Raw genomic sequence first — 12,993 nt, forward strand, 5'->3', positions numbered from 1 at the left:
CTCTACATTTTTCTCTGCTCTCCTCCCTGCCTCTCCCCTCCCCTTCAGTCCACTCCCAAGGTCCCCATGCTCCCAATTTACTTAGGAGATCTTGTCTTTTTATACTTCCCATGTAGATTAGATCTATGTATGTCTCTCTTAGGGTTGTCTAGGTTCTCTGGGATTGTGATTTGTAGGCTGATTTTCTTTATGTTTAAAAACCACCTATGAGTGAGTGAGTACTTTCTGGGCTGGGTTACCTCACTCAAAATAATGTTTTTTAGCTCATCTATTTGCCTGCAAATTTCAAGATGTCATTTTTTTTTCTGCTGTGTAGTACTCCATTGTGTAAATGTACCACATTTTCCTTATCCATTCTTTGGTCAAGGGGCATTTAGGTTGTTTCCAGGTTCTGGCTATGACAAACAGTGCTGCTATGAACATAGTTGAGCACATGCCCTTGTGACACGATTGAGCATCCTTTTGATATATACACAAAACTGGTATTACTGGGTCTTGAGGAAGGTGGTTTCCTAATTTTCTGAGAAATTGCCACACTGACATCCAAGGGGGTTGTATCAGCTTGCACTCCCACCAGCAATGCAGGAGTGTTCCCTTTACCCCCACAACCTTTCCAGCATAAGTTGTCATCAGTATTTTTGATCTTGGCCGTTCTTACAGGTGTAAGATGCAATCTCAGAGTTGTTTTGATTTGCATTTCTCTGATGACTAAGGATGTTGAACATTTCCTTAAGTGTCTTTCAGCCATTTTAGATTCCTCTGTTGAGAGTTCTCTGTTTAGGTTTGTACTTCATTTTATTTTAGTTGGATTATTTGTTCTTTTGATGACCAATTTCTTGAGTTCTTTTTATATTTTGGAGATCAGACATCTGTCTGATGTGGGGTTAGTGAAGATCTTTTCCCATTCTTTAGGCTGTTGTTTTGTCTTGTTGACTGTGTCCTTTGCTTTACAGAAGCTTTTCAGTTGCTTTTTCTTTTTTCTTTTTTTTGAGACAGGGTTTCTCTGTAGCTTTGGAGCCTGTCCTGGAACTAGCTCTTGTAGACCAGGCTGGCCACAAACTCACAGAGATCCGCCTGTCTCTGCCTCTGCCTCCCGAGTGCTGGGATTAAAGGTGTGTATCACTACCGATCAGCTTGCTTTTCAGTTTTAGGAGGTCCCTTTATTAATTGTTTCTCTCAGTCTTTACAGTATTTTTAATGTGCATTTCCTGAATGACTCTTGAAGTTGAGTCCTCTTGTGTTCATTGGGCATTGTGTATCTTCTCAGGAGATGTGTCTGTTCAACTCTTTTGCCAATTAAAAACTGGCTTGTCTTTTTGGTTCTTTTCTTTTTTAGTTTTAAAATAGTTTATTATTGCATGTATTTTAACACATGATTTAAATTTTTTTCCACTCTGTTTTTTGGATAATTGTCGGTAGTATACTCTGAAACCCAAGTGTTTCTTAGTTTTCTTTTACTGCCTGATTTTGTTGTCGTTAAGGAGCATTGCTTAAGCCAAGGCTGTGAAGATTCTTAGCTCTGTTTTCTTCTGAGAATTTTACAAATTTGGTTCTTACCTTGGGGCTGCTGATCCATGTTGACTTGATTTTCATATGGTGTGAGATGGAGGCCAAACTTTATATTTTCATATCTGCTCACTGTGCCAGGACCTCGCGTTGAAGAGACTTCCCTTCCCATTGAAACACTCGGTCATCTCTACCAGAAACATCCCAGGAGAACTGTGAGGGCTTGTTCCTGGGTTCACAGTTCTGCTAGTGTGTCTGTGTCTGCACGTTAATATGCAGCTTGGTAGTAAGTTTTGAAGTTTAGGATATGAAAGCCCTCCAGTTTTGCCTTTTCAGAATTGTTTTGGTCATTCTGAATCCACTGCATTATTTTGTTAATTTTTTAAAATAAGCAATTGGGATTTTGTTTTAAAGACTGGCCTCATATAGCTCCAGATTAGATATATAGGCAAAATGCTCTTGAATGCCTGTTCCTTCTGCTTTTGTATCCCCAAGTACTGGGATTATAGGTGCCATCACCTCGGCTGATACCTAGGATTTTCAGAGGGATTGTGTTTAGTCTGTGAGTTATTTGGGGGACTATGGACATCATAGACATAGTTTTTTTCAATCCCTAAATGTGAGATTTCTGATTTGTTTAATTTCTTTCAGAGTTATTTAGTACTCTGTATGTCCATTCTCATCTGGCCCTACAGAGTGAACTACCTACTTGGGAGTGGTTTTCCTCCTTGTAAAATATTTGACTTGATAGTCAACTGCTATAGATCTCTAAAAAGCAGTCTCATTGCGGCTTAACACTTGGAATGATAAGTGGTAAGACTGATACTAATTAATCCTCGTTGTTATATTAATTAACCTATTATTACAAGGAGACCCATTGATATGGAAGCTTACATAAGCGAAGTGTATTTCTGCTTCAAGGAGTAGTTCAGGCGGCCCAGGCTGGCAGGACAGCTGTGCCCTGTGAGACCCAGGTTCTCCAGGTTTCCTTCCTGTCCTTGTCCCAATGGTTTGGTCTGAGCTGCGGTTCCTTCTGTATTAGAGTCTGTAGGAAAGGAGGCCAAGCTTATCCATGGCAAGAGACTTGCCTTTGATGTGGAGGTAGTCTGTGTGTTGTACACAGCTCCTCTACTTCATTGCTTGCACTCTCTTGTACACAGCCCCTGTGTCCCATTGCCTGTGCTCTCTGTACACAGCCCGTCCGTCCCATTGCCTGTGCTCTCTGTACACAGCCCGTCCGTCCCATTGCCAGCGCTCTGTACACAACCCCTGTGTCCCATTGCCTGTGCTCTCTGTACACAGCCCTTCCTCCCATTGCCTACGCTCTCTTGCACACAGCCCCTGTGTCCCGTTGCCTGTGCTCTCTTGTACACAGCCCTTCCTCCCATTGCCTACGCTCTCTTGCACACAGCCTCTGTGTCCCATTGCCTGTGCTCTCTGTACACAGCCCCTGTGTCCCATTGCCTGTGCTCTCTGTACACAGCCCTTCCTCCCATTGCCTACGCTCTCTTGCACACAGCCTCTGTGTCCCGTTGCCTGTGCTCTCTGTACACAACCCCTGTGTCCCGTTGCCTGTGCTCTCTGTACACAGCCCTTCCTCCCATTGCCTACGCTCTCTTGCACACAGCCTCTGTGTCCCGTTGCCTGTGCTCTCTTACCTGGCTGGCTATGAAGAGACCAAACGCACCTTCGGCTTCTGTGTGTCCAGCTAAAGCTCTCTCAGGAACAGGGACCCCTCAGTCCCAGCCACTGGGCACGCTCTCTTTCCCTTACCCCTTCACAGGATAACGTGCTATTCTCCTGTCTCACTTCTCTTGGGGTTTGTTCTTTACTCAGTCGCTTCTGCTGCTGTGATGTGGACAGCTTCTTACCAGCTTCTGTGCCTGTTCTTAGTGGAAAGGGAGTGTGAACACCTAACTAAGGGTCTTATAGTGACAGTCAGTAGACAGGGCTACCGCAGGGGATTGTGTTTCATGGGGGAATAGGCCAAACTCTTTCAACTTTTACCCAAACCCCCTGTTACAGGATTTGAGCCTTGTTCCTAACATCACTGCTGTTGAAAGCCACTTGCAGGAGCTGTTGTGAGAGGCATCCGGTGAAATCGTTCAGTTCCCTAACAGGACCAGCTTAGCGGTGAACTGCAGATAAGCGGAAAACATCTCTAGGGAAAATACCTTGAGTATTGTCACATGGTCTGCCAGTGTCTCGGCTGGGTTTCTGTTGCCGCAATGAAGCAAAGAGCAACTTGGAGAGGAACGGGTTTGTTCGGCTTATGCTTCCTCAACACTATCCATTGTGGAAGGGGAACCAGGACAGGAATTCAAACAGGGTAGGAACCTGGAGGCAGGAACTGATACGGAGGCCATGGAGGAGTGCTGCTCATTGACTTGCTCCTCACGGCTTGCTCAGATAGAACCCAGGACCACCTGCCCAAGGGTGGCGCCACCCACAATGGGCTGGGCCCGTCCCCATCAGTTACTAATTAAGAAATGCCCTATAGGCTTCCCTATAACCTGATCTTATGGAGGTACTTTCTCGATTGAGGTTTCTTCCTGCACATAATTCTAACTTGTGTCAAGTTGACATAAAACTAGCCAGCACAACCAGTGACTCTAGTTTAGATTGTTCTCAGGGAGGCTGGAGAAATGTCTCAGTAGTTAAGAGTACATACTGGCCAGGCATAGTGGAGCACACCTTTAGTCCCAGCATTTGGAAAGCAGAGGTAGATGGATCTCATCTCTGTGAGTTCGAGGCCAGCCTGGTCTACAGAGCTAGTTCCAGGATGGCCAAGTCTATACAGAGAAACCCTGTCTTGAAAAAACTTAAAAAAAAAAAAGTACATACTATTCTTGCAGAAGATCCAAGTTTAGTTTACAGCACACAACTTACAACTGCCAGTAACTACCTGGAGAGGATCCAGGGCTCTCCGGAACTCTGGAGGCACCTGCACTCACAAGTGTACCTATGCTTTCCCCATAATTAAAAAATAATTAAGTAAATTTTTAAAAATTTACCTAGGACATAAGCCCTTGTTCCAGTCTGGATGACTGCATGGAAACAGAGTATGCCTGCTTCTTCCCAGCATTCTCCTCTGCTGTGGGAGTTTCTTAAAGATATGGCCTACTGACTCCTTTATATGGGCCTTCACCCCTCTCCCCTCAAGCATACTCTGAATGACTCCAGACAATCTCTCATGTTTACCAGAGGAAATACCTGTTCATCGCTATTCACACAGCAACGCTTAGATACTGGGAGCATGTCACCATACAGCAACACTTAGATACTGGGAGCATGTCACCATACAGCAACACTTAGATACTGGAAACATGTCACCATACAGCAACACTTAGATACTGGGAGCATGTCACCATACAGCAACACTTAGATACTGGAAACATGTCACCATACAGCAACACTTAGATACTGGGAGCATGTCACCATACAGCAACACTTAGATACTGGAAACATGTCACCATACAGCAACACTTAGATACTGGGAGCATGTCACCATACAGCAGCAACCCTTAGGTACTGGAAGCATGTCACTGTACAGCCACACTTAGGTACTTGAAGCAGGTCACAAACTCTGCACTCTTGCTCCTGTGCTTTGAGCAACCTCTTCCATATTGATTGGCCTACCGCGGCTCAGATCCAGCAGGGGTCGGTCCCAGTGAGGATGGACATGGAAGAACTTGTAGAAAGCTGGTTCTAAACTGATTTGTGATTCTTTTACAAGTGCCATTTATTGAATTTTTACTGTGCACCATCCTCCCTCTCCTCAGCTCTTAAGCCTCCAGGTGGAACAGCTCACAGGCGATAGCCCCATAGAGTAGACATCCCTCACTGATGCTGCGGAGGGTAGAACCCTGACTTCTCCCTCCCTCTTACAGGTGGCCTGGACTTCTTCATAGGCTACCTAGAAGGCCTAGTGGGAAACCACCAGAGGAGGGATGCCAGGACACAAACCAGGCATGCTTATGCCTTTGAAACACTCTGTATGTAGGGCTCAGACACTAATCATCTTTGCCTGGATGGAGGACGGGTCAATGGGTATATGGTCATTGTTTTTTGTTTAAAAATTGTTTTGTGTGTGTGTGTGTGTGTGTGTAGAAATGGGTATTTATACTAAAATGGGCATTTAAACTGAGGGTGGGAATAACTCTAACCTAGGAATCTGGCCAAGGCTGCTAAGGGCTCTTTGAGGTTGCTTGCTAAAAGCTTCCAAGTGTGACTACAAGTCATACTCAAGGTTTGGTAGACGTTTAGTTTTTCTTTATTTCCCACCCCATCCTGTTCCTCCTTCATTCCCTGTCTCCATGCTAAGGCTGGAAGCTGTGGTCTATATATTAGACAGATACTCTACCACTGAACCACATCCTCAGCTCTAGTAGTGTAATTCTTGATGGTGTTCAGGGGTTGTGGTAGCACACCCACCATGCTTGCACTCATTCCCACATCTGCCTAACAACTCATATGGCTTTTTTTTTTGAGAATTTCATACACAAGAACTATGGTTTTTGTTTTTGTTTTTTTTTTTTTGGTTTTTCGAGACAGTGTTTCTCTGCAGTTTTGGAGCCTGTCCTGGAACTAGCTCTTGTAGACCAGGCTGGCCTCGAACTCACAGAGATCCACCTGCCTCTGCCTCCCGAGTGCTGGGATTAAAGGCATGCGCCACCACTGCCCGGCACACAAGAACTATGTTACATCATTTTCACTCCTCCCTCTCTCCCCTTTCACTCCTCCCCCGTCCCTCCTCCTCCCTCTCAAATTTATGACCTCTTTTTAAATTATTGTTTTATACACACACAGCCTCCTGAATCCATTTAATGTTGCTTATATATACACGTTTTTAGGACTGATAGTTTGGAAAACCTGTCTGGGGGCTTGTCCCTGAAGAAAACCTATTCTCCCTTGTTCAGTGGACATTGTCTGTAGCTCTTCATCTAGGAGTGGGGACCCAGGAGGTTTTCCCACCCACTTTGACACGTCAACTATATTATTATGTATGTCTTGTTTAGGCAACCATATTGCTGAGATTTCACAGCTGTGACTTCCCTGCTATGTTTAGAATGTACCATCTAGCAGCAGGTGTCCTGGCCCTCTGAATTTAGAATTTTCTGCTTCTTCTTTCACAATTTTCTGTGTGTCTTAGGTGTAGGGGTTGTGCTGGAGATGTGCCCCTTGGGGTTGGACACCCCATAGTCACTTTCTCTGTATTTTGACCAGCTGTCTGTAATAGTCACCATCTATTGCAAAAAGAAGATTCTGTGCTGAGAGGTGAGAGCTGCAGTTCTGTGTCTATAGACACCTGTGCCTGAGCCAGAGGCCCTGAGAATTCAAGGATTAAACGCTATTCATAGTATTCCCACTCTTTAGGAATCGTAGACCGGCAAACAAACAGCTACACTGCTTGGCGGTTAGAACATAGGATGCCGTGGTAGACTTGATAAGTATCTGATGTTCTCATGAGCTGCCAACTAAAATTTAACTCCTGTAGAGACAAGTCTTTCAACTGGCCATTTCCTGTCGAGATTTGTAACGAGAGTGGCAGTATCTGGAAGTCTTAACAGAGTAAAGCCAGGATGGCTGGACCACCCCAAGGAGCCGTTTGTAGGCCCTGGTACATAGGCTGCTGCGTTGTTGGAGTCATGCTAGACAATGGGGAGTGATTGTGAGCAAACTGTGCACAGTCGTCTTCACGGCTGCCCCTTCTTATGCTCGGAGCGCTGACTTTCCTCTTTCACTTAGCCACCAGGAATTAGCTCAAAGGTCCTTTGCTTTTCCCACACTGATCTGATGTAAGGGTTTCTTCTTTGTGCCCTCGTATATCTGTTGTGGCTTATCTCTGTCTCCTATCCTGACTTTGTTTTTTCTGTGCCTCTTACTAGTTTCTGTGTGGAAGATCTATGTCTTTTACCCTGTTTTTTAGTGTCTGGAGCTGGGCATTTGTAGAAACCACTAAGCCCATCCAAGACTTCACTGTCTTCACTTGCCTGCGTCCTCCCACAGATTCAGGATGATCTGTAAAATGCCACACTACCTGCACACACAAAGTGTCGTGAGGGCGCCGGGCACGGGGTCTCACGCCCTTAATCCCAGCACTCGGGAGGCAGAGGCAGGCAGATCTCTGAGTCTGAGGCCAGCCTGGCCTACAGAGCAAGTTCCGGAAAATCCAGGGCTACACAGAGAAAACAAGCAAAGAAGCAACAAACAAAAAACAAAGTATGGTAGGTTTGGCGGAGGGGCACAGTGTCAGAGTACTTGTCTAGCATGTGCATGAAAATATGAAGGAAAATAAGAGTCTAGTGTGTTGCACACACCTGTAAACCTAGGACTCGGAAGGCTGGGCAGGATAGAAAGTGTGAAACAGCCTACGTAGCAAGGTCCTTTAAACAAACAAGGTGTCCTGATAAATGCATACTGGGTTGATAGTTGTCCTCATTATCATTTTGCCTTTACAAAAATTTTAAGTTAGACTTATTTTATATGTGTGAGTGTTTTGTATGTATGTATGTATATGTGTGTACTATGTGCATGCCTGGTGCTATTGAATTGAGAAGGGGGTGTCGGATCCTCTGGAACTAGAGTTAAGGATGGTTATTAGCCACCATATAGGTGATGGCACTGAATCTGAATCCTATGCAAGAGTAACAAGAAATCCCTCTAGATCCATCATAATCATCATGGTTTAATTAATGCGGCCTTTGTGGCAGCTGCATACTACTGAGGAGCGTTATAATATGTGTGAGGTTGGAGTGGCAAGTGGAGCCTGCCTTCTGGGTGTCCATAGCCTTATTTTCTTGTCCTCACTTATTCTTGGAAGGACTGAGTGCTGCTGTGTGGTTTTGCCTGGTTTTGGTTGGGGATCTATCCACTAATCCTTCCCTTGTGCCTGTCTCCACATTCCTGTGAACTTACTAGGTCAGGAGACACTGAAGTTCTCACAGCTACTGTGCTGCTCTGCCCTGCTGACCCAGTCTACCCTGTGGAACTTTATCCCCAGAACTAGACAGAGGCTTCCGTGAAGATCCTACTTATACTGCTCTAGAGTCAGAAATGTGTATAACCTAGTGGTTATAACATCCAAAGAAATCTTTTGCAGGAGCAAAAAAAAAATCCATGTTAAATAGATGCTCATTGGTTTTCTAAAGCTTAAAAACTGTATCTGTAACAGAAGTTGTCTAAAAACAGAAAGGTTCTATCTGGGAGAGTCTCTTCTAAACAGTCTGTTATAGTGGTGCACGCCTATAATCTTAGCCCTCAGGAGGCTGAGACAGGAGGATTAGGAGTTCCAGGCCAAGGCTAAGCTACATAGTGAGACCTTGTTTTAAAACAATAAAATTTCTGTAGCCATTGAGTATTTATTTAAGGTCTAAAAAAATGCATTTGATTTTATGACACCTTGTGAGACTAATAGTGTTATTTGATCTCTACAGAGGAGGGATTAGAGGCTCAGAGCAATGTAGTGATTTGCCCGGTGGATTCATAGGCAGGGAGATGGAACAACACTTTAAACCAGGTATACCTGGCTCCAGAGTCTTTACTTCTACCTAGTAGGCTTTGTGACTTCCCTTTATGTTAGTGTTTCTATTTCATTCATCTTCCTATGGGTTGAGGGTGACGTGGGATGCCTGCAAAAAACCTTTGTAGCTATTTTGGTGAGGCAGTAGCTGTTATTTCTTACATAGTTTCTGCCTTGTTCTTTTTCCCCAGCTATGGAGTGCTGCTTTGGGAACTGCTGACTGGCGAGGTGCCCTTTCGAGGCATTGATGGCTTAGCAGTGGCCTATGGAGTGGCCATGAATAAACTCGCCCTTCCTATCCCTTCTACATGTCCAGAACCCTTTGCCAAACTCATGGAAGGTAAGTAACTCCTGGCCCGAGGAAAATCGGTGACTGTGTACCTTCTTTACACGGCACGAAGATGATGTTTCCTAATGCCACGAGGTCTGCTGCAGAAGGGGAGATGAAATATTAGCCACCCTGGGGAAAAGTGGGGAGCGCTGTTTCTAGACAGCGGCCTCGCCCCGCCAAAGCAGGTTCATTTCTGCCGTGACTATAGAAATTAGTAACTCAAACCTGCTATCTTGCATTCCAGTATCTTATTATGTAATACCAAGTAAGCTACAGTGGCATTTGTTCCCAGACCCGAGTCTCTTGTGTGTAGACCGGAAGGTCATCTGGGAAGAAAGGGACTCAAAAATCACTGAGAGAAACATAACTCTGTGAGAAATGCAGAGCCAAGCAAACTGCAGAGGGAAAGGCCTATCGTGCTGGTGGCCAGGCAGCTACTGGGTGGAGTTCACTCTTCTGACTCACCTTGATGCTTTTCTCGGGGCTGGTAGCTTGTGTATGTGTGGGAGATTGGGGCATAGTTATCCCAATTCACTTGTAAGTGGTGAGCTAGCGTCAGTGTCAGGCACCAGAAGCTTTGTCTCGCTTTCCATGTGCTTACTCAGCAGAGTGTACAGCATAGCGCCTTTGACCTCCACTTTCCCCTCTTTTATGCAGACTGCTGGAATCCTGACCCCCACTCACGTCCATCTTTCACCAGTATCCTGGACCAGCTCACGACCATAGAAGAGTCTGGTTTCTTCGAGATGCCCAAGGACTCCTTCCACTGCCTGCAGGACGACTGGAAACAGGAGATTCAGGAAATGTTTGACCAACTCAGGGCCAAAGAAAAGGTAGAGAAGAAGAAAAGGCATGCCTTGTCTTAGCAGAGATGCTTCCTGAGGGTTCTGGACTCAGTGTATCCAACCACTGACACCAATCCCTGCCTCCTCGGGGTCGGCTTGATTTTCCACAGCCCAGGAGCAGCTGTGGGCAGCTGCCAGCAAGTGTTTCCTCCTGCCACCTCAAAATGGACAGTTCTGGAAGGGTATCCAGGTTCCACAGGGGACTTCTAGAGGGAGGACCGTTTCATAGAAGGGTACATCAGCACTTCAAGTCGCTAGTAGAACATCTTGCTGTTGTCTTTTGGAGTCAGTCAGAAAGAGGATAGGAGCCTGAAACTAGAATTTTTTGTTTTTTCTGGAAAGGGTTCCAAGCTGAAATGATCTCGGGGACTTTGGCACCTCTTGATTGCTGGAGTCTGCTTCTGGGTTTGGTGGTCATTCCTCCAGTGGCCCCTCTCTTTTCTTGTGGTATGACCCTAGCAGTCAGTATCCACACGGCTGAGACTGGTTGTGTGTAATTGTATGTCCTGTGCTGTCTGGAAGGGGCTGAATTCAGAGGCCTGAAGGTGGTTGTGTTATAGTCTTGGCTAATTTCCTTTTTTTCCTGCTCACTCTGTACTGTGGAAATTTGGGGGAGTTAATAGCGTTGTGATAAGTTGGCACATGCCTATAATCTCAACCCTTAGGAGGCTGAGAAAGGAGGGTTGTAAGTTTGAGACCAAACTGTAATACATTGTAAGTTCTAGACCAGCCAGGGCTATCAAGTGATTTCAAGACTAGCCTAGGCTAAAACTTGGTTTCAGGGACTAAATGAATAACTAAATAGCAATGTGGTAATAATAGAATCTAATTTTTTTTCTCACTTTGTTTTCGCTTGAAAAGTTTTATGAGACCTCTTTGTCCGGCTAGTGTCATGGTATGTGGGGCAGGTGTTTCTATCTCACAGCTGAGGGCCTGTGGCTTCCACCTTCATGGAGCTAGTAAGTGAGGAAGCAGGTCCTTGACCCTGGGCCATCTGACTGTAAGCCCTGTGTTCTTTGTAATACCATTGTATCCCCCTACGCAAATTACTGAAAAATAATTTCTGCATCTGAGTTGAAGAGATTACCTTTTGTTGGATTGCTGAATCCCCGAGTCATGGCCACCTCTGTCTGTTTTTGGATTGATAAAATCATAACACAATCTATAAGTGACACGCGCCAATAGGAAACATGAAAATTGTCAATAAGTAGTTACAATAATCCTCCCTGCCTCAAACCATTTGTGGTTTTGCTTTCTGTCAGCCACTGTCCAAAGTATTAAATAGAACATTCCAGAGGTAAACAGTTTCTTGTTTTAAATCGCATTCTTTTCTAAGCGTCACGATCCAGTCTTGCTCTGCCCTTCCTGGGAACGGTCATCCTCCTGACACTGCACACTGCCCGAGCTAGATAGCACAGTAGTCTTGGGTTTCTTGTCGGTTATTGTGATATGGACGTTTTGAGTTCAGGCAGCCCTGGTTTTACTTAATAATTGTTTCAAAAGACAAGAGTAGTAACAGTGGTGATTTTAGTGTAATATGTTGTTATCATTATACTCTATTAATATTAGCTGCCAATCTCTTAACGATGCCTAATTTATAGGTTAAATTTTATGATGGAGGTATTTATTTTAGAGGAAGACACATAGAACATACAGAGTTGAGAAGAATCTGTGGTTTCAAGCGTTCCCTGTGGTCTTGGACATACACCCCAGGGATAAGGAGGCACTGCTGTTCAAGGAAGGGGCAGCCCGCCAGGCTTGCTCCGTGGCATTAGCCTCTCTGGCTGTATTCACAGGGCTCTTCAGTGTATTCAGTATGGCTGTGCTGCACTTTCCTTTCACTAGGGCTTGCATGCGCCCTCTCCCCTGGGCTCTCTGGTGTCTCACTCCCTGAGACGCACTCTTCTCCCTGCTGGTTCCCCTTGGTAGGAGCTCCGCACCTGGGAGGAGGAGCTGACCCGGGCTGCGCTCCAGCAGAAGAACCAGGAGGAGCTGCTGCGACGCAGGGAGCAGGAGCTGGCTGAGCGGGAGATTGACATCCTGGAACGAGAGCTCAACATCATCATCCACCAATTGTGCCAGGAGAAGCCCCGGGTGAAGAAACGCAAGGGCAAGTTCAGGAAGAGCCGACTGAAGCTCAAGGATGGAAACCGCATCAGCCTCCCCTCCGGTGGGTGGCAGCCAGAGAGTGGGGGTCGGGGGTGTGTGTGGCAGGGGTTTGTGGGAGTTAGACTGTGCTTGAAGCATAGACCATGACTCTCAGTAGAACCTGTTGGAACTAGCCGTCTTGCTCAGTGGAGGACAGGTTTCCTGGGGAACTGTTCATTGTGAGTGACTGCAGAGCATATAGCGATGACAGACACACTAGACCCAAGCCATTCAAAGCATGGCGGATCACAAAAGCACACTTCACTGTAGGCAAAAGCTAGAGAAGGGTGAGGGAATTCTGGGTATGCACATATCTTAATCCTGCAAAGCTGCTCATCTCAGGTTTCTTTTCATAATTAGTCCTCAGTGCACTTAACATTAGGCTAAAACGTAAAAATGCATATTATAAGATTTGTGTATAGCTTCTCAGAAGTACATTCATAAAGGTATACATTTGGTAATGTTACCTGGGGGAAATGCAAAGGAATAGGAAACTAGATTAGAGTCTTGGTGGAGTGTAATGTGCCCAAGGGGGCAGGTGAGTATTTCTATAGATTAAAACAGTTCTCTGGCCGGGCGGTGGTGGCGCACGCCTTTAATCCCAGCACTTGGGAGGCAGAGGCAGGCGGATCTCTGTGAGT

The 12,993-nt window shown here is 45.5% G+C and overlaps 1 protein-coding gene across 2 annotated transcripts in view; it reads left to right on the forward strand.

Moving 5' to 3' along the window:
- The window catches only part of Map3k9 (mitogen-activated protein kinase kinase kinase 9), a 70,942-nt gene that overhangs the window by 41,361 nt on the left and 16,588 nt on the right, over window positions 1-12,993 (forward strand). For both annotated transcript variants that reach the window (XM_075948763.1, XM_075948764.1), the window contains exons 4-6: window positions 9,220-9,368; window positions 10,017-10,192; window positions 12,134-12,374. In XM_075948763.1, the coding sequence (XP_075804878.1) occupies window positions 9,220-9,368; window positions 10,017-10,192; window positions 12,134-12,374 (566 nt within the window). The remainder of the gene's footprint in view (window positions 1-9,219; window positions 9,369-10,016; window positions 10,193-12,133; window positions 12,375-12,993) is intronic.

This window comes from Microtus pennsylvanicus, chromosome 14 (genome assembly GCF_037038515.1).
Source record: "Microtus pennsylvanicus isolate mMicPen1 chromosome 14, mMicPen1.hap1, whole genome shotgun sequence".
NCBI classification, from domain to species: Eukaryota; Metazoa; Chordata; class Mammalia; order Rodentia; family Cricetidae; genus Microtus; species Microtus pennsylvanicus.